Source organism: Eucyclogobius newberryi, unplaced genomic scaffold (assembly GCF_026437365.1).
Source record: "Eucyclogobius newberryi isolate DKJ021-1_F unplaced genomic scaffold, fEucNew1.0.hap1 SCAF_15, whole genome shotgun sequence".
Taxonomy (NCBI): Eukaryota; Metazoa; Chordata; class Actinopteri; order Gobiiformes; family Gobiidae; genus Eucyclogobius; species Eucyclogobius newberryi.
Window position 1 is genome coordinate 3,989,101 of NW_027315779.1, and position 20,408 is coordinate 4,009,508.

General features: G+C 38.3%; 1 protein-coding gene across 1 annotated transcript; it reads right to left on the reverse strand.

Moving 5' to 3' along the window:
- Positions 1-865: 865 nt before the first annotated feature.
- LOC140360502 (sodium/hydrogen exchanger 6-like) lies at positions 866-18,726 on the reverse strand. Its single transcript, XM_072445720.1, has 16 exons — positions 18,356-18,726; positions 17,478-17,677; positions 16,693-16,770; positions 16,533-16,609; positions 16,339-16,451; positions 15,895-16,000; positions 13,095-13,241; positions 12,392-12,492; positions 12,082-12,170; positions 10,139-10,252; positions 9,152-9,263; positions 5,877-6,030; positions 5,626-5,656; positions 5,003-5,091; positions 3,859-3,964; positions 866-3,307 (listed from the first exon to the last, which is right to left on the reverse strand). The coding sequence occupies exons 1-16, from the start codon at positions 18,612-18,614 to the stop codon at positions 2,996-2,998; spliced, it is 2,088 nt and encodes a 695-aa protein (XP_072301821.1). The 5' UTR covers positions 18,615-18,726; the 3' UTR covers positions 866-2,995.
- Between the last annotated feature and the right edge of the window lie 1,682 nt (positions 18,727-20,408).

The window sequence follows — 20,408 nt, forward strand, 5'->3', positions numbered from 1 at the left end:
ACACACATTCACACACATTCACACACATTCACACACATTTACACACACATTCAGCTGGTCATACACTGCACCGTGCACTCTCCAGTTGTATGTCGCTTGAGGCTTATACTTCACTGCATCACGGACAAACCGCAGTGGAGCACAGACTTGTTCCGTGTTTCCTATGGAGGCACTTCGTATTCAATAAAGTCCCTTCTGCGTTTTAATATTTTAGAAGTAGGTGTAAGTCGGCGTATTCGGATATCCGTTCCCATCAAATGTATTACCGAGATATTACAGGTCAGATCTGTGGGTGTGGCAGACCCTCCACCAGAAAACAAATACATAGTGAGTATTCAGATTATTCTGATGGATCTGTGAGTTCTCAATTTCTGTCGGTGCAAATTCTCTCTATAGCGAAAAAAATAGATAAAAAGCACTTTATTACATTACCGTATTTCCCGCACTATAAGGCACACTGCATTATAAGGCACACTCATGTTTTGTTTTTTGTTGAGAAAATTAAAGGCTTTTAAGTGTGCCTTATAGTGCAGAAAATACAGTACATGTAAAGTGCTTTATAATAGTTAAATAAATAAATTTACATATACGTTATAAAAATCTGATGTTTTTATCACAGGAAATGTCACTTGAGTTTAAAAAGAGTTTAACTTTTCATTGAGCAGCTGTTTTATCGTCTGTCTTTCAACATTCTGTTATGGATACTTTTTTTGATTTTTTTTAATGAATAGATCTACTGTGACATTTGTGCGTCTTATCTCTTCACATGGATCACAATGACCTTAAATATAATACAATCTAATCCTGCAGTATCTTATCCCAGATAACACGTCAAACAAAGAAACACAAACAAAAAAAAACAGTCTTTTGTTCATTTAAAGAGGCATTTTATTTTCCGACACACTCTGAACTCATCGGAGACGCTGTTAGTACCACAAAGGGAAGACATTTGTACAATTTAGTGTCATATTCACATACACACGACTGCAGCAGGTCTCACAGATGGGAAACGTTTGAGGATTTGTCTTTTCTATACTGTTACGACGCTGTACACTCATCGACACGTTTAGCTTTTATTCCTATATCGTCTATTTACATTTATAAACATAATGGTGCTGAACTAAGACCATGCATTTCATCTCAATTTTCTCGCTTTTGTCAAGTCGAAAAATGTCTAACAAAATCCAACAAATGAGACGAATAAATAGTACCGTATTTACCAGACTATAAGTTGCACCGGCCAGAAAATGCAATAGAGAAAAAAAAAAAACATATCTTAATTGCATTGGAGTATGAAGTGTGAAAATAACAAATAATATCACATATAAGTCGCTCTGGAGTATAAGTATACATTTAAGTATAAGTCGCACCCCGGCCAAAACTATGAAGAAATGTGCAACTTATAGTCCGGAAAATACGGTAATTTGCCTTAAAGTCTTATATGTTGCGTAGTTAACTGTTATGCTACCGTTTTGACCAAATATAGACAATGAAACAAAATACAGAATGTGAGGGATTACATTGTAAAAAAAAAAAAAAAAAAAAAAAAAAACTCAAATAATTTTACTGCACAAATTAAATATTTACAAATCTACATCAGGAAAATATTTTTTTCTGAATAGAGGCACTTCATTTAAAACAGTTGAGCCAGTCCTCGGGTTTCCAAGCCACTGTAACCTTTTCGATTTCACACAGAGAAATGTATGCATAAGAATCAACAGCCCTAATCCATATCTGAAGAAATGTGGATAATTCATTGTAGCCACGCACACAATCTTACAATTTTACACACGAGGAAGTGCTATTTTCAAAGTACAGCATGAATAAATATGCTACAATATTTCATCATGCACAAAATGACTGGAATAAAATAAATACAATGGCAGTTAATAAATAGATGAGCAATAAAAGGCAGTGTTATGACTAAGTTTACAGTGTTTCTCATAACAGTAGTATCATCATAAACATGTATTATTATCCACGGATAAAATCAAAGATATTTAAAATAATAATCAGCTGGGGATGAGTGAAGTCGTTATGACCACAATATTGTACCATTCGGACCTGTTAAGTAGCTTGTCAAATACTCTTGACTTTCAATAAATCAGACATAACGCTTCAAATAAGATAACGTGTTTCACAAATATTTACTGAAGTGCTTCGCTTTAGAGTACCTTATTTTATATGTAAAGCCTTGACAGAAGGATTGAGGCTTTATGCGACGCCCCAAAAGAACCACCATTTCACACAACTGTACTAAGATAAACTAGAGAAAGTGTAGTTTAGGTCTGTGATTCTTAGACAGAGCTGTGGCGAGGCCGTGAGCGCCACCTTGAGGTCGCACATATACAACTACAATACAAGGGAAAGGGCCCCTGGAGGACCAGGTTAAGAACCCTGGTTTATATTATCAAGAGTCTCGTTCACATGAATGACTGAGTGAACACGTAAAATGTATTTTTGTTTTTAACAGAATGTAATATTTTGTTTAACCACTAGATGCCACTAAATCATACTGTTTCTTTTGACAAAAGATTAAATGTACAGGTAGCACGGCAACATAATAAAGTTAGTTAGTTAAAACGTAATTTAAAAAATAAATAATTTAATAATCCTCTATTTGAAAGCGGCATGTGGTGACATTAAAGGTGCACTGTGCCATTTCACAGGACGGTCCGCTGCCTGGAATTTTCCACAGTAGGGAATTAAACTTGGAAATTCCATGGAGACGAGCAGGTGACACCACCAGGCAAAGCAATGGCATGTTCATGGAGAAACCAGAAATGTTACACAGTGCACCTTTGACGTCATAATTAAAGGAAAGATATTTGTGTGGACATTAAAACCGATAAATACCTGTTTTTGTTTACTCTGTGTGATACGGGGAGGTCGGCTTTAGTTTTGACCTGGTGGTGGATCATGTTTATCCTGGGGACATATTATGACATAAAACAAATCAAAACTCAGTACAATGTGCATGAAATAAGCCGCGCCTCTACAGTCTGTGCCTGCGCGGCTCAGATCTGGGCGGGGAGGGCGGCGGCGGCAGTGTGACGGTTGCCGGGGCGTCCAGCGGGTCGTCCATGGGCAGGACCAGGCGCGTTCCCCTGATGGCCACCTCGTTTTCGGACGCGGCCAGCTCGTTGTCAAGCGCGTCGTCAGTGAAACCCGCGTTGGTGCTGGAGCGGTTGCGGTTGACGGTTCGAGACCCGGAGGCGTCGGTGCTCACCGTCACGTCGGCGAACATCGAACTGACGCTGGCATCGTTCAAAATGAAGTCGTCTTCGTCGTGGAGCTGGCCCTCGTTCTGGTGGGGATAAATATGTCGTTATGTTTGGTTAGGTTAGAAAGCTGAACGGGAAGGACAGTAAAAGTCATGTTTTTTAATTACAACACACAAATGGAAAAACTATTTGGAAAAGTTTATGCAAAAAAAATACTCAGGTAAATGTAATTGAGTACAACCCACCTCTGGACAGAATGTACTTGTATTAATGATTATGTTTTTATTTGTTTGTATTGAATTGTAATGCATCTGTGTGTAAGCCTCATTTAGAATTGCACATTTATTAAAAAAAACTACAGTATTTTCCGGACTATAAGTCGCACCAGCCAAAAAATGCATAATAGAGAAGAAAAAAACATATGTTGCACTGGAGTATGAAATGCGGTTGCAAGTGTGAAAATAACAAATAATATCACATATAAGTCGCTCTGGAGTATAAGTATATAAGTATAAATATAAGTATAAGTCGCACCCCGGGCAAAACTATGAAAAAAGGTGCGTCTTATAGTCCGGAAAATACGGTAAATACATCTTTCTATCATTAAAGGCCTTGAGGCTCCTCCCACGCTCACCTCGTAGGCCTGTGGGCTGGTGAGGCAGCGGGCGATGGGGCCACAGCAGGACGGCAGCGTCGCCGTCAGAGGAGGTCCACTGTGAGTCAGCAGCGGCTTCAGGTAACTCAAGTCACAGTCAAGGAGTGTTCCAAATCCACATTATTCTTCACATGTATGACCCCACATTGAACTACAAGAAATTACTTCATTACTTATTGTTATGACCCTAATACAAACGTACTATTTCCCTCATCTTAACCCGAAATCTGCGTTTCAAATTTAGTGACAAAACTTCCTGAAAAGACATCTTCCAGAAACAGGAAATCAGTTGTTTTCCTCCAAAGACAGGACTTTTCTGCCCGTATGTAATAATAGTATTTTATTTCTCCTCCAGCCGCAGCCATCGAGCTTTCTCCCCAAGTCTCACTTCAAAGTCTCAAAAGAGCTATTCTGAAACACATTAGAATATTAACGCCGAGCCAAAGTGTTCAAACGTATCCCTGTAAGACTTGTAAACACTTTGTCCACATCTCCACTTGTCTACGGTCGAACAGGATTAGAAACATCCATCTGACTCGGAACACTTTCGCTTCGTTCTCCGCATCGCTCACACTTCAGCTTTTGGTGTAACGCGCGGCCGAAAGAGTCGAGAAAAGAAAAAGGCCTAAAACCACAGCTTCCTTCCTTTGACTCGGCGCTGCTCGCTCGGGTTTCAGGCGCTCCAGCTCACTTAATGCACGTTTATTCATTCTGAGCACGTATTTTGCAGGCTCAAGTGGAAGATGTCGTTAGTATATTTCCCTCTTAAATGTATAATGTACTTTTTTTTTCAGCGCTGACAGAAGTTCAGCACTGTTCCTCCACCATCAATAAGATGCGTTCACAATGTAGAGCTTGCTTCTGTTCTGGAATCTCAGTGTCACAACTTTAAAAATGTGTTTTGGGCCAGTTCTTTAAAATCATAAAACACACTATCTATTACCAGTCGGTTTATAGTTCTTTCTGATCTATTTGGTGCTTATTCATATACAACACCACAACTTGAACTCTCAAATCAGTCCCTTTTGTTCCAACTATTCCTGTATTTAGGGACTTGTTCCAGCTTGTACATTGCTCTCCTTTGTGGTCGACGGAGGAAAAGCTGGTGATGGTAAAAGGATACTTGCGATCGAAGTTATACCACATCCTGAACGGCCAGGCGCTTTCATGTTTGGTGTTCCTCCTCTGGGACCCATCCAGCATTGTGGCACTCTGGAACATAAGGATTTTTTATTTTTTAATGTGTGCTTGTAATCAAACCATATGATAATGCCATTATTAAGTTTATACTAATATAACCAGAATATGTTTAAAAATTCATAAGGAGCAACCTAAACATTCTACAAACCCCTGATATATTGTTATCACTTTACTAAATTAATCAAGCAATGTTACTGTTATTATATATAGTATAAAAAAAATACGGATTATGAATCATTTAAAACAACACCACGTTGACGTAATGTTCATGATGGAAATACAGAGTTAATCGTACTCCGGAACGAGAAGATATGTTTTATGTCATACTGTGGAATATTACAGCCACATTTCTCTGCAGACAGAAGTACGAGTCAGGTTTGTGGAGATGCAAGCCTGCTCACTGTAACTACGCGTGTGTTTATTTTAGTTTCAGTGCCATTTTTAAAAAAAACATGGGTTTATCGTCTATTTTTTGGGTAAAAGGTTATGCGGCGGGGCTTTTATTTTACACTTAACTGTATTCTACAAATCTGAGCTTTTGCTTACTGTGTTTTCCTGGTCCGAGTCCACACCCACTCTAAAAGACGGGAAATACAACGGTCAGAAATAGCCCAGATCAGAGGTTGGAACATCACATTTACCTCACATTACTTTCTTAAATTGATTTCTAGATCCATTCCCAATGCATTTAGCGGCAGAAAACAAAATATGATATCTTTTGAATGGGCAAAAAGTCTAAAAAAGCTAAAACCCAGATAAAAATGGTCAAACTACTGAAAATAAAGGCTCAGACTCACGGGATGCTCATGAAGGAGAGCATTGGCGTGGTCCCGCCTCCACAGACCCACACAGTGAAGAAGACGATCAGCAGCGTGGTCGAAAACATCATCTGACGCGCGTATGTCGCCGTGTCCCGGATGGAGAGGGCAAAGGTCATTGCCCCGCGCAGACCTGTCCATGAAAGACACTCGCATGACGCTCTGTCCATGATGTCAGATCAGACACAATATTTGTACAAGGACTAAACAAGAACAGAAAGGCTTTGGATGTGCTAAGGACTAAACTAGGACTAAACCAGGACAACACTAGAACTGTGAGGCCAGCACTGAACAAAGACTTACCAAAGACAATCAGGACTAAACCAGGACTGAATCAGGACTAAACCAGGACTGAATCAGGACTAAACCCGGACTGAATCAGGACTAAACCCGGACTGAATCAGGACTAAACCAGGACTAAATCAGGTCTAAATCAGGTCTAAATCAGGTCTAAATCAGGACTGAATCAGGTCTAAATCAGGTCTAAATCAGGTCTAAATCAGGTCTAAATCAGGTCTAAATCAGGACTGAATCAGGTCTAAATCAGGACTGAATCCGGACTGAATCAGGGCTAAAACAGGGCTAAATCAGGACTAAATCAGGACTAAATCAGGGCTGAATCAGGATTGAATCAGGACTAAACCAGGACTAAATCAGGTCTAAATCAGGACTGAATCCGGACTGAATCCGGACTGAATTAGGGCTAAAACAGGACTAAATCAGGGCTAAATAAGGACTAAATTAAATCAGGTCTAAATCAGGTCTAAATCAGGTCTAAACCAGGACTGAATCAGGACTAAACCAGGACTAAACCAGGACTAAACCAGGACTGAATCCGGACTGAATCCGGACTGAATCCGGACTAAATCAGGACTGAATCACAGCTAAATCAGAGCTAAAACGGGGCTTAATCTGGACTAAATCAGTGCAAAATTAGAACTAATACAAGACTAAATCGGGACAGAGAAGCTGCAGATATGCAACATTGCTGCGATATCCAGGGGACCATTACAAAACAGTCTATATTTTCATTGTAAAGGGGAATTAAGAGGAATAAAAATAGAATAAGTAAAGAAACAGCTGTTCACACTTCTCCTCCGCGACTCATGGGCTCAGCAGCTGTACGAAATCATGTGGCAAACAGTGACTCACAGTGAATACATGAGGGCAGATTAGACACGGCTCTGAATAACCTCGAGGGCTGTGAATATTTAGACAGTATTGCACAGTATTGTCATCTCTTTGTTGTTCTCGCTCCATTCTCAAATCAAATATGTGAACGTGTGTACAGTGGCTAAAAGATAGTCAGGTGTGTCGTCATTAGCGACCTGGAGTCTGTAGGGATACTGTAAATATGTCTGTATTCGGATTGCTGATGAGGTGCTCCCTCTGCTGGAGATTGGTTGTTGGTGTTTGTTTTATTGTTTTTTAGCTGTAGGGACAAAAATGTGCGTTTGTTTAATTCCCTAAAATATCTTGCCATTCAAACAGTATTTACTTATTTCATCTGCATTTAAATGAATATAACTAAACTTTCAAAGATTACACTTATCAGTTTTATCTTTATTCTTATTTATTTATTTACAAACTAACTATATTAATTATTCCGTGCTACTTCTATTACATTTAATTCACAGTTTTTAGTTCAAAGATGCAATAATGTGCATTTTCTCTCTCCTCCATAAAGATGTTGTTGCGTCGTGTAAAATGTTTCTGAGTATGGCATTAAAACTAGGCCTTTAAGTCGTTTTAGTCGATCAATAATGTTTTTTAGATAAGTATTTGCACAACAGCGGAACTGGAGAAGGCCTGGAGTGAGCTGGCTGAAGATTTGTAACTGAATCATGAGTTTGAGCTTCATTTTTACATATAACACATCGTTTCCTGCTACTTTGCTGTATAAGTACTTGTTGTTGCCATGGTTGCAGTCTTGTGAGTGCAGCTTGAGCCAGATACACGGTCAGATCATAGACGCCAAATAGTTTTTGCCAATTTAGTTCTGTTTCTATTGCCAAGATTACCTCGAATAAACTCTGCACTCTCACTGTGAGCGGGGTCTCTTTTCCGCAGATCCGACCCGTAACTTGGCCTGTAGCGACGCCGCCTGCTTGCTTGAATCCTCTTGAAAAGTTGCACGCTTTAAATGATTTCCCTGCTTCATCTGCATTCAATAAAGTAAAGTGAAGTATAAAACTGGAGCTGTTCCGGTCTAAATGTCACGTTGTAAATGTGGAAAAGCGAAGGGTTTTAGAAGAGTAAGACCGGCTCTGTGCAGATCTGCTCTCCAAATGTCCATTATTATCTCCACTGTGATGTCAACTGATGGCAGCCTGTTTGTAATAGACCTATTTCTGGGAAGCACTGTTTTTCCTAAAGGCTCCAGCTGACACTAATGTGGGCCCAAGTCGCTGTACAGCCATTCGGCAACAATACACAACCCTGACCTCGCTAAATGTTTAGTGCCATGTGAAAAATGACAAGGATAAAAAACAAGCTCACTGTACGGATCAAGACGTTTTAACGGATTCTGTAACGGTTCAAATCGAGGATCACCAATGCAGGACAGAACACTATGACTCTGAGATGGGGATGTCATGATTACTCTGCTATTGTGATCATTGAGCACGCAATATAATCGAATTAACAATAATACAAGTGACTGTTTCAGAAGCAAAATGAAGTGCTTTGAATTCAATCTAGTTTGAAGATATCACATTTAAGCTTTAGTTTGTCACTCAGACGTGCAGTTAAATGTCACAAAGTTGGCCACAAACTTCAGGAATAGTTGTGAGTATTTCCCTCTTTTGTGATCACAGCCTCAGTAATCGTGAATAACGGTTCAACTCGTGTTTTTTTCTCACAATAATCGTAGCACTAAAGTTTGATGCCTTGAGATGTCAGAACTTGTTAGAATTTCAATTATTCTGACATTAATCATCACAATTGCCATGCGATTTGCACATTTTTGTGTCAAAAATCAGGATTCTGTAAAAAAAAAATAAAAAAATTATGAAGTGCTTAAGTATCATGTATATTTGTATGTATATTTCAGAACATATTTGCAGTGTTAAATGTTACATAATAGACGGTCTTCAGAGGACAATTCTGTACTTAAATTAAGACCGTTTTTGACACTTGCCAAGTTATCATCCTCCTCTTTTCCCTTGTTTGGTCTTTTTTTTGACGGCTTTATTCAATCTCTTTGTTCGTAGCGTTTCTTTCCGCATGTCGCAACCTCGTCCCGTGTTCCGTACCTGCAAACATCATCACGTGCTGGAACTTGGACCCGATTTTGTTCCTTCGTCCCAGGTTCAACAGGAAGGACAGAGGGTAAATGTTGCACGCTCTTCCCAGAAACACGGCCAACTGCGGCGAAACGGGGTCAAGGACACAATAATAAAGCATACACACAATAAAACCTGGAGTCGATCTCAAGCTCGACTCAAATCACGCTTAACGCTTTTGTTTGTGCCAGAGGGGTTTATGATTAGATATAAAGAGTTAAATAAACATAAAGCGGACATTAAATAACACAATCATACAAGTTTAAAAGTGCAAAGAAACCACGATATATTAATAAACACCAGTAATATGTCGAGCTACGATTCTATACTGTGCATTGTTCAGGTTTGAGCAACATTATGCAATCATTTCATCATCAATATTCAGATTTTGGGCTGTGCAATTGTCAAAATCTGTTTAATTTTTGCCCGTGGAACCGATGTTTAGCACGTTTGTGGCAAAATGTAAACCGAAAGCAGTTTTTTTGGTTGTTGCGACACTCCAGCTCGCGCCACACGCACCGCGACAACCGATTTCCTCGACACGCAGACTCAAAACATGTTATTTAAGCAGAATCAGTTCGACAGCGTCCAATCCCAAAGTCTGCATCAGTGATAATTGTGAAATCCTGTTGTTTTTTCTGGTTTTCTGAAACTGTTGACTTGAGTTTCTTCTTTTGAGATGTCAGTTGCAACATTTAGACCTTTATATTATTTATTTTTCACATTTTAGCTCTCATAGGAGAACATTTTATTACCCACCATCACCACCTGCATAAATATAACTACAAGCTTTCATATCTCAAGTTACTATAATCCCAATAAAATATTAGTCAATTTATAATACTTGTGGTCAATTTAGAAAGCGAAAAACAACAGCTTCTAGCATAAGAAATGTCCTATAAAGTTAAATGTTTTGAAGAGCCTGTAATGAATTCAATAACAGGGTCTGAAGGATACAAACGCTCCGATAATGAAGAGAGGGTTGAAGACGTGAGACTGGAAGGAGAACAAGGTCAGCCCCATGTAGGAGAAGATGAAGTTCTCCGCCAGGAAGTTCAGCAGCTCAAACAACTGAAGACACAAGAGAAACAAGACACAGTCACAAACCTTTCACACGCAATACGTGTTTGACCTTTGAGCACTATCAGATCTAAAGCAGGTGTAAAACGCAGCTATTCTATGTCTAAACCAGGTGTAAAACGCAGCTATTCTAGGTCTAAACCAGGTCTAAAACACAGCTATTCTACGTCTAAACCAGGTCTAAAACACCTCTATTCTAGGTCTAAACCAGGTCTAAAACACAGCTATTCTACGTCTAAACCAGGTCTAAAACACCTCTATTCAAGGTCTAAACCAGGTCTAAAACACAGCTATTCTACGTCTAAACCAGGTCTAAAACACCTCTATTCAAGGTCTAAACCAGGTCTAAAACACCTCTATTCTAGGTCTAAACCATGTCGAAAACACAGCTATTCTAGGTCTAAACCAGGTCTAAAACACGTCTATTCTGGCAGCTGGAACTGAAGACAGAAAGTGACTAGACGAGGAATGTCACAATATCACATTTTTGTGTTACGAATACTGACACCATGACAAAACAGAATTTAATTCACCATTCTTCCTTTAGCCTTACCAAATCAAACTTTCTAAATGAAAAATAAATCACATTTTAGGTTGAATTTTTTGATGCATAAATTGAAATTAAATTACTCATATTTGCTTCTGATGATTATCAATTTACCGAATTATCTTGACATCCCTACAACAGAATGTAAACGCTACGGCAGTATTTGTTGGTAAAAATGTATTAAATGTGTGTCCATTTTAAATTAAATGGTAATGACAATTTTCTCAATAATCACTGGCAATGCCTTTATTTTCCATCGCTGCAGTCAAATGTTTTAAATAAATGGTTTGGCACACTCCCAATGAGATTTATGATTTATTCCTTTTTCTTAAGTTGCATCTAAGTACATGTTAGCTAGTTAACAACATACTCGCTAGAACAAGTATGGGGAATGCTTTAGAATAAGGTTCCTTAGTAAACTATTTGTATTAATAAGCATTTACTTGCATTTCTCTCTTGGTTATTGAAAACAGTTTAATAAGCAGCTTTAGGGCTTTTAAAACACTGTGTATATGCTTTATTAACAAACACCCTTTTTTGAATTGATTTGTATATATTTAAATATACAAATCATTGCTAGTACCGGTAATTGTCTAAATGCTTCTAAACTAGTGCTTATTAATGACTTTTTTTCATTTTGGATGGTTTTACTGCACAAAAAAAGTATTAAAAACAGTGTTCTTTCTGTGAGTGGGCTTGCATCGCCACAAAATGGACTCTTACTTGGCCTGGAGGAACCTCCTCCTGCTCGTTTCCATGGAAATGCTGTTCCTTAGTATGGCATAAAACATATCTATCTCCATGGAGAATATTCTGAAGTATGGAGTTAAGTTTGTATGTACATGGAATTATGCAGGCGACTTTCCACCTCCAGAAAGTTACGTACTGTGCCTTTAAATATGACTTGAATTTGTTTTATCCAAAGGAAAGATCAGGACTTGTTTAAGGCTGATATTGTGACGCGTTTGCAGTGAAAAAAGCAGTAAATGTTTTTTATCTAGCATTTCAGGAAGTACTTGAGTATCACTTTCCATCGTTCTCACCACATCTTTCTCAGCCCGGAACATGAGGTTTGGTGTGAAACGTTGTGTTGGCCTATTTAAGATGTTTTCAACTTGTTTTTCACTTCAAAAAGATGTGTGAACCTTTATGTGTTAAAAACAACGACTGTTGTAATTCGATGTTTTCTTCCCTAAAACACTTCAGCACAATCGGGTGCTCGCGCTGCACACTTCTGTTTGAACCTTTCCCCAAAAAGACAAGGCAATTGTACCTGTTTGGTCCGATCCTGAGAGTCCGGGGAGAGGTTGTTGTACGTGTAGTGAGCCTGAGTGATGCCGCAGAACAGCACCGCCACCACGCCTGACGACAACAACAACAACAAACACAACAACAACAAGAAGAGACCGGTCATTCAGAAACGTCCACAATAAAACAGGAAAGCAGAAGAAGGCTAGACAACGCGTTAAACAATGCGAGTAGGAGAAGGAACTGTTGCAAAAACCTGAATATGATCTTATCCTGACATTATATAGCTTCCCGTAAACACATTTCAGCGTGAGGTCGAACACTTTACACTGTACCTGTGAAACCACACGCCTCCGCCAAAAGGAAGGTGCTCCAGGACATGAGGAAGAAGAGAGCGGTCTCCAGAAGGGGGAAGTCCCTCAGCTTTGTAAACTTAGTGACGTGGAAAAGCCAAAAGGTCAAGGTCAAAAGAACCGCGGTCGAAATGGAGACACAAAAGAGAGAGCTACAGATTCATTATGACGCTATATTCAGCGATTCTTCTGGTTCAGCATTTGTTTAGTTCCTTTTTCTTCTTTATCCTCTTTTTGCACGGGTTAGCTGCTGGTCCATTTGCAATAATTATAATAAAAGATTCAAGACACATGACACACAGACTTATGAAATACATAAATTGCTAATATTAAGCACCATCGCTATCAAAAATACGCTTTCCTCGATGTGAAATGTTTGAGAATCATTGAAATCCTGCTTTGTTCTGTTCTGCGGTTTTTAGTTTGGTTTTTCATAGTTATTTTCATAGTCATTTGTGTTTAAAAGTATAGGGGGACGAGATATATTATGATTTATGACACTACGTTTAGCCACTGCGGATTGAATAAAAGGTTTAGTAAGAGAACAGAACTGAATTCATTGTTGGCTATTTTGATTTCATCCGTAATGAAAGATTCTGTGACTGCCGGTGCATCGTTTGACCCTCTAAACTCACCCAATGCCAAATGTATTGCATAATAAAGCGATAATATTCAAACGTAAAAGGATATAAATGCGGTAACGACTCCAGTGGCCACTCCGAGAGCAAAGGAGCCGCTGAAAACTCCCAGAAAGACCCCGAAGGACTTGAGCATGGCCATGGCCTCGAAGCTGTGGCTGTTGTCTCCCGCCGGCTGGTACGCGACTATAGACCTACAACCAGACAACAGCAATCAGACACAGGACGAGGGGAAGTGTGGCCGCACAATGATGAAGGGAAAGATGTACATGCGAGGATTCAAAACTAAAACTACGGTAACTCACATCACAGACTGTTTGGTTTGTTTTTTTCAAAGAGGATGATCAGCCAGAGTAAAAACAAAGGGGTTACCAGGGTTTTCTGATACAAAAGCATGCGGTAAACCTCTACAACGTTTTAATCTAGAACCCGATTTGATATCTGAAGGTGCAAAGAAGAAATACACTAACTAACGGGGACAGGGAACTACTCACAACTCACAATTCACTATAGTTTCAAGTTATTCTTAAATTCAATGACCATATTTTTGTCCTTTTTGTTTGTTTTTTGTCCTTTTTCCTTTGGATTTTGTCCTTTTTCATTTGGATTTTGTCCTTTTTCCTCTGGATTTTGTCTTTGTTGTGATGTTTGATACATATCGTTGAAGAAATTACTGCAAACATTGAAGAAAACCTCATGCCACCAATACCGTAACCCAATCAAATAAACCCCTTATTCATGAACTAAATACATTTGAAATGAAACAAGAGCTGTAAAACATAAATGGCACACTATTTATTTAGTAAAGATTTCTACTTCTTAATGACACAGCAGTAGTATCCATCCCAGGTTGAGAATGGCACTAAAATGTTCTTATTTTTATTTTTTATCTTATGGCCTATTTTTATTTTTATCTTATAGCAGATTTGAATTGGTTTTCTTTTTGACTTCATTGACTATCATTTTATATTGTTTATGTTGCACCGAATCACCAAAGCAAGTTCCTATGTTTGTGAATTCTGTTATAAACCTTTTCTGATTCTGATTGTGTCACTATATAATACAGCACATGAAGCTGCTGGTCGATAATCAAACTCACAACATTCACTTTTCAAATGCGCTTTTAAAAAATGAAAGCTGAAATTAAGGTGCATAGAAGCAATGTAGGTCAAAAACCCGACATTCAAACTTAAATCGACTGAAATGCTGTAGTTAAAATGCCGCGACTCAGACCAGAGACCACCCCAGACCCACCGGGCCGTCCCGGTGAGGTTTGCATGCTCGTCGTCGGGCAGCACCGGGCCCCTGCTCCCGGGGGACGCAGGGGCCGAGTGTCTGCTCTGCTTCTCGAAACGCAGGAGCACGCTACATACATACGTACAGGAGACGACCACAGAGACGGAGGAGGCGGCAGTGGGAATGACATGGATGATGTTAGTACAGTGAGGATTTATGAGGACAACAACAGACACCGGGGTTTCTGCAGGTTTCATTGAATTCACCAGGCTTTTTTGGGACCAAGAAATGCTCAGATGTTGTAATAGGATCGTCTAAAGCAGTGGCCCCCGACCTTTTTCCTCCTAAGGACCTGAACAATCAGAAGGGGACCTGTTGAAGGGGGCAGGGCCACAGTGTAAAATGTTTAATAACCCTTTCTACATATATTTTAATTGTCTTATTACTGATACTTAATGTTTATTTAGCTCTATATTTTCATGGTAAAACACTGGGATATAGCAATAGCCAAAAAAACAATAATAAAGTACATTTTAATATATAACTTCTGCCTCTGGGCCCCGTAGCAGACAGCTTCCCGGTCGCTAGGGAACCCAGATCTAAAGCACAGACAATCAGATGCTAATCAAAACAAGTATTGAAGAAATAAGATACTCGTGGAAGTCTCAACACTAAAAGAAATACAGGATCAGGACAAAATGTACTCTTTCCTGAGGTTATAAAAAATGACTTTGTGTTGATAATTACAGTCTAATTTGTCTACAAAATAAATAAAAAAGTAATTATCATTGTAGCGTTATGTAATATAATTCTCGGACCCCTCGGAAACATGATGACTCATCTCAAAGGGTTATTCAAAATGTCAAATGTCGAGTCGGATCAAGATTAGTATCACGCTAACACAATGTAGTACTGACTAGTTTAAGGCAATAAATACTGAATTATCAAGAATATTGTGCCTGAAGTTTTGATGATATAAAAAAAAAATAAACCAACCGGATTAAAAATAAAACAATGTTGCAGATGTCTAAAGTATAAAGTGATATTTTTGCAATGTCTAGATTTCCTTTACTTTTTGTGCAGTAGTTGAATCTAGGACATTTACAGACATGTTTTAGCCAATTCTGTTACTGCCAAAATATAATCGTATAACTTTCATTGAGATAACGAGGTTTTGCTGTGTGAAACCTGCAATAACGTAAAATCTAACAATAATAATAAATGGCTTTCTGTGTAAAATACAAATCAAACGCATTGATATAGCCACAGCTTTAGTTCAATCTGGTGTTGTTGCTAAGCAGAAATCCTGTGTTTGAAAAAGACAATCTTGATCTATGCGAATGAGTAAAGATTGAACCTTTAAGTGTGTTGAGGAATATTCTATTGATTTTTACGCTTTAATAAAATAAAATCTGATTCCTGACGAGTCCATTTCAAATATAAAACATCACACTTGAATAAAATCTCATTCTTGTGTATTACAAGTGAATTAAAGAACCTGCAGAAACCCGTCAAAACAACATTTTTTTCTTTACGGACACAGATGGTTGAATGTGAAAAACATTGACCGTTGAGACTATTTAATGTGTTGCCGTGTGTCTTAATTCTTACGAAGACAAAACGATTGCCACGGCGTCATTGAGGACACTCTCCCCAAACAGCAGCGCGTACAGGTCCACGTCCACCTTCAGCTCGTTGAAAATGGCCAGAACAGTCACTGCAGAATCAACGAAGATTAAAGGAAACGCAATAGACGTTTTTCAGTTATACAACGGTAGAAGTTAAGCTGTTTTCCCATTTAGAAAAAACAATATATTAAGATTTGGAAGGCGGGAGTCTGTTCAAGCACAACTTTCCGGTTTCAAATGTTCAAGTATAGATTAAAAAACATGTAAAAACTTGCATCAAAGGTCTGCTGAGGTCCAGATTAAACATTGGATACATTAGTTTTAAACTCTTGGTCTATTTTGTTTTCCAGCGCACGAGAAAATACCTTTATTATCAATTTGTTTTGCACATCGGGGATATACAAGTGGCACGACGTCCAGCACAAACCTGGATCTGTTGCAGAAACGATGGCACCGAAAAAGAGGCAGTCTGTGAAGAAGAAATCGCCCCCGAGCTGCCCCACGACTTTCATGAACGACACAATGCCATACATGATGAGCCTGAAGGAGTATAAAAACATGTCACTCGGAGCACAGATATGATGCAGCAGCGACGATATTTCCTTGAGAAGAATCCGTTACCCAATCACGAAACAGGAGATAACTGTTCCCACGAAGGCATAGGCCAAGATGGACCCGATGTTTCTGAAGAAATGTCTCTGTAACAGACAAATACAGACGTTTACTGTCAGTAGTCTTGATATATGCTATTATATGTATGTACTTACTTATGTATACTTACTCTTTTCAAGCTGTAACCAGCGTGGAAGATGATTGGTGGGAGTAAAATGTTGAAGAATACTTCCGGGTCAAATGTCACCTACGAACAGCAGCAAATGTTTTAATGTAGATGGGTAACTTAGCATCCGGGAAGAGAAATAACTAATCACACTCAACACAACTTGAGCTGTTGAAATTGAGTAGATCACTTGGGTGATTGTACTGTTTGGAGTACTGGTAGACTTCTTACCATGTACTTGTACTCGAGTATAATTCCAGCCATGAAATGTCAAAATAATAGTACAGTTCAAGTTCTAAACATCTGCAAATTGTGGTTTTCCTGCAAATTGTGGCAGATTAATAGAGTTTTGCATATAATAAATACAAATTTAACTCAAATTCTGTTAATAGCACTAGTACTTTGAGTAGTACCTTTAATGCTTTACTAATTTACAGTGCTAATTATGTTTATCCGTTAGGAAGTTTGTTTGCAGACACACATTCAACACGTCCATCCATAAAAAGCCCTATCCACATAATACAGAATAAAGAGAATACAAACACACAAACAAGCACTGCCTGAGCACAAACTAGCCTACAATGTGGCCTACAATGTGGCCTACACAGATGGTTCTGAGTGACTCCTGCTGCTGTCCTATGATTGTACTGCTGAAATAAATGATTTTCCGAGTATTGCGATGGGTGAGACTGAAAACAGTTGCCGTATCCACCCCAGCAACCAACACAGAGAAATTGGTGAAAAAAGCAACGTCTAATTCATCAATAATACTTGAGGCATCAGTATACCTTTCGAAGCATCTCGTCGTCCTGAACTTGGTGACCCTTGGCGCGGCTGACTTCCCCTCTCAGAGTGTATTCGTAGAAGCGCCCGCTCACATTGACCAGCAGAGTGGCAGGACTGGCATTTACGGCGCAGCTCAGCACCACATCGCTCGTACTTTGTGGAACATGTACTCCGAATCTCAGGATCACACCCACTAACAAACCTGTGAGATCAGACAAAAGAGGTGAATCAGCTACAATGAGACACATTATACTAAAATGTCAAACTCTTTTTGACTCAATACTGATTTTCATACCACAATAATACATTAAAAAAGACAATAGACTCATTTTCTTCTTCAATATGTGGCCTTTAACCGGTTCTGCAATAGATCAAGATTATTATTTTTCTGTAAAAGATTTGTTTCTAGTTTTGATTCTAGATCTCCAAGTTTCGATACCCTAACATAATATTGACTACTACAGGTTTATACAGAAATTAAATATGGCTACTGCTATATGTTTATGACAATAATACAATATTACAAGCATAAAGTACATTTTGTTTTACCATTTTTGCTCAGCTTGTTTTAGACCATGCAGGCAGAAAGTAGACCTGCATAATGTTGTATGTTAGTGGGAAACACTAAAATAATAACTACTACTGCTAATCTTTCTGGACAATTGCATGCCGGAGATTCTAATCTGCATCTATTATTAGCATTTAACAGTGAATGTTTAACTAGACCAAGGTCATATCTGGCAAAAGAGGGTCTGGAAATAATTTTCTAATGGAAAACAGGGAAGTTAAACAGGCATACGTGTTAAGTTTTGAAGCTAACAGCTGCTAGCACTGAGCTCAAGTTCATTGATTATAAGACAGGAATGTAGCTTTTTCTCACCGTAGATCATAGCGAGTCCAGTCTCGTGTAGGAACCTAAATCTTCGGTGCTTGAAAAGCCATATCGTTAAGATGGTTAGTGTTAGCAGCATTATGAATATGAGCAGGTTGGCACTGTCCTGTCGGTGGCTTTCTTCAGCCTGTCTTTCTGTGTCGACGTTATTCATGGCATTACCCTGACTCCTCACCAGCAGAAATGTCGACAGGAAAGGTAATAACACAAACAGTTTTGTCCGTATAAAATCCAGAAAGCGCCTCATTTTGGATCCTCGTTTGATTTCCTAATGATGAGTTAACGTTACATTTGTCGTGTGCTCAGTGAGAAACAAGAACCGCAACGAGACGGCGCAAAATGACAGCTACTTCCGGTACCGCTACCAAAACATTGTAACTTCCGCTTTTCGAAATAAAAGTCACAATATTTCAAAAATAATATTGACAATACAAAAAAATACGCGCGTTAAAGACAACATAAATCAACTTTATAGGGCAGGAATCCATCTTAGACTGAGTAAATTTGAATCATATCAAAAATATATAGTGTGCCTTAATATTTTTTTTTAAGTAGCTGTGTTCATTAAGGTTTGTTTTAGATTCACAATCAGAATCAGACTTTTATTCATCCAAAAAAATCTTTATTTGACTTCCCTGATATTTCTGCTTGTAAAATCCCCTCAGCCTGCAGTCATTGTCTCCATATGATCGACATGTTGGTTGGTGCTCTGCTAACACTATTTCTAAAACATACAAAATCTTAGTTGTTTGTTGCTGAATCTAATAAAAAATATTTAAATATTACTTCTGGAACCAAACGGTGGGCATGCAGTCACTGTTGAGTTACCAAGTAATGCATTTATACAAATATCATTAACACTCATTCAGCACAAAACATTTAACTAGTCGCTTATTTTATTTATTTATTTTGTGGAGCTGAGATCACATATTTAGGGCTTTTTTTCAAATGCTTGGTTGCTTGTTGCTGTCTGAAAATCTGGCAACTAATCTGAGGAAGATATTCTGGCTTTACACGTTTGTCTTGTCTCAAAACAGTAATTACTTGTGGGACATGTAATGTGGAAGTTCTTAATGAATAGGAAACAATGTGTGCTTTTACTTAATTGAGTGTAAAATTTCCAAACAGATGTGAAGTGCACGATGATTCATCTGAAATATACCAGATATTTATGGAATGCTTCGGACGTCAACTACACTTTTTACAGCGCGCAAGTCAATCAGAAATGTGTCTCATGTCAGTATAATATATAATACATGTCTTATCTTATCTTATCTTATCTTAAATTAATAAAGAAACAATCACTAACGTTTTTGTATTTTAGATTTACAACCATATTGTAAACAAGGGACAAAATCCATATACATTACACATTAGTTACGATTATTTAAGATAATACCCGTTAACACCTTTAATGTGTTAAAAGATTGTTCAAACCAGTTGCATGTAGATTTTTGTCATGTCGCTTATTGATGACATAGACAGAAAGATTCCTGTATTTATTTCTCAAATTTTATTCACAAACTTCAAATTGACTGTTGCAAAACTATGATAAATATTGACCACAAAAGCTATCCCACCAAACAAAGTCATAATCATAAAAACGTAAGAGCCGGTCATGACCCTCAAATATAGGGTACAGGTTAAAAACACTTCTTTTTACTATTTGTTTTTTAAACATAAAACAAACACAAGAAATACATTTTTGATCAGTTTGCTCTCTCAACACATAAACTTTCACATGGAAACAACTAAATTGTCCAATCTGCACCTTATGTGTAATAATTGCCAAAAATGTCCACCTTTAGGAAATATAAATCTGAAAAATGCAGGTAATGTGAATGAGCCAGAGCCTTTGTTGTCAGCGAGGCTATGGAGGGCTCAGGTCTGCACGATGAGGGGCCCACATCAATTCCTTCTTTTATTGTAGACTCATTTAAACGCAATGGGATTCTCATTAATTCATCTTTATAATGAGTTGACATACATCAAAAAATATACTGGCAAATTAAAACAAAAGTAAACAAAGTAAGCATGTTTA

What these genes read in the sequence shown, in the direction of transcription:
- LOC140360502 (XM_072445720.1), bottom strand. Translation starts at nt 18,614, where the DNA reads ATGAGGCGCTTTCTGGATTTTATACGGACAAAACTGTTTGTGTTATTA. An exon ending in CTGGTTACAGCTTGAAAAGA is followed by an intron (nt 16,610 to 16,692) that starts GTAAGTATACAT and finishes TGTCTGTTACAG; the next exon opens with AGACATTTCTTCAGAAACAT. An exon ending in CGTTTCTGCAACAGATCCAG is followed by an intron (nt 16,001 to 16,338) that starts GTTTGTGCTGGA and finishes TTGATTCTGCAG; the next exon opens with TGACTGTTCTGGCCATTTTC.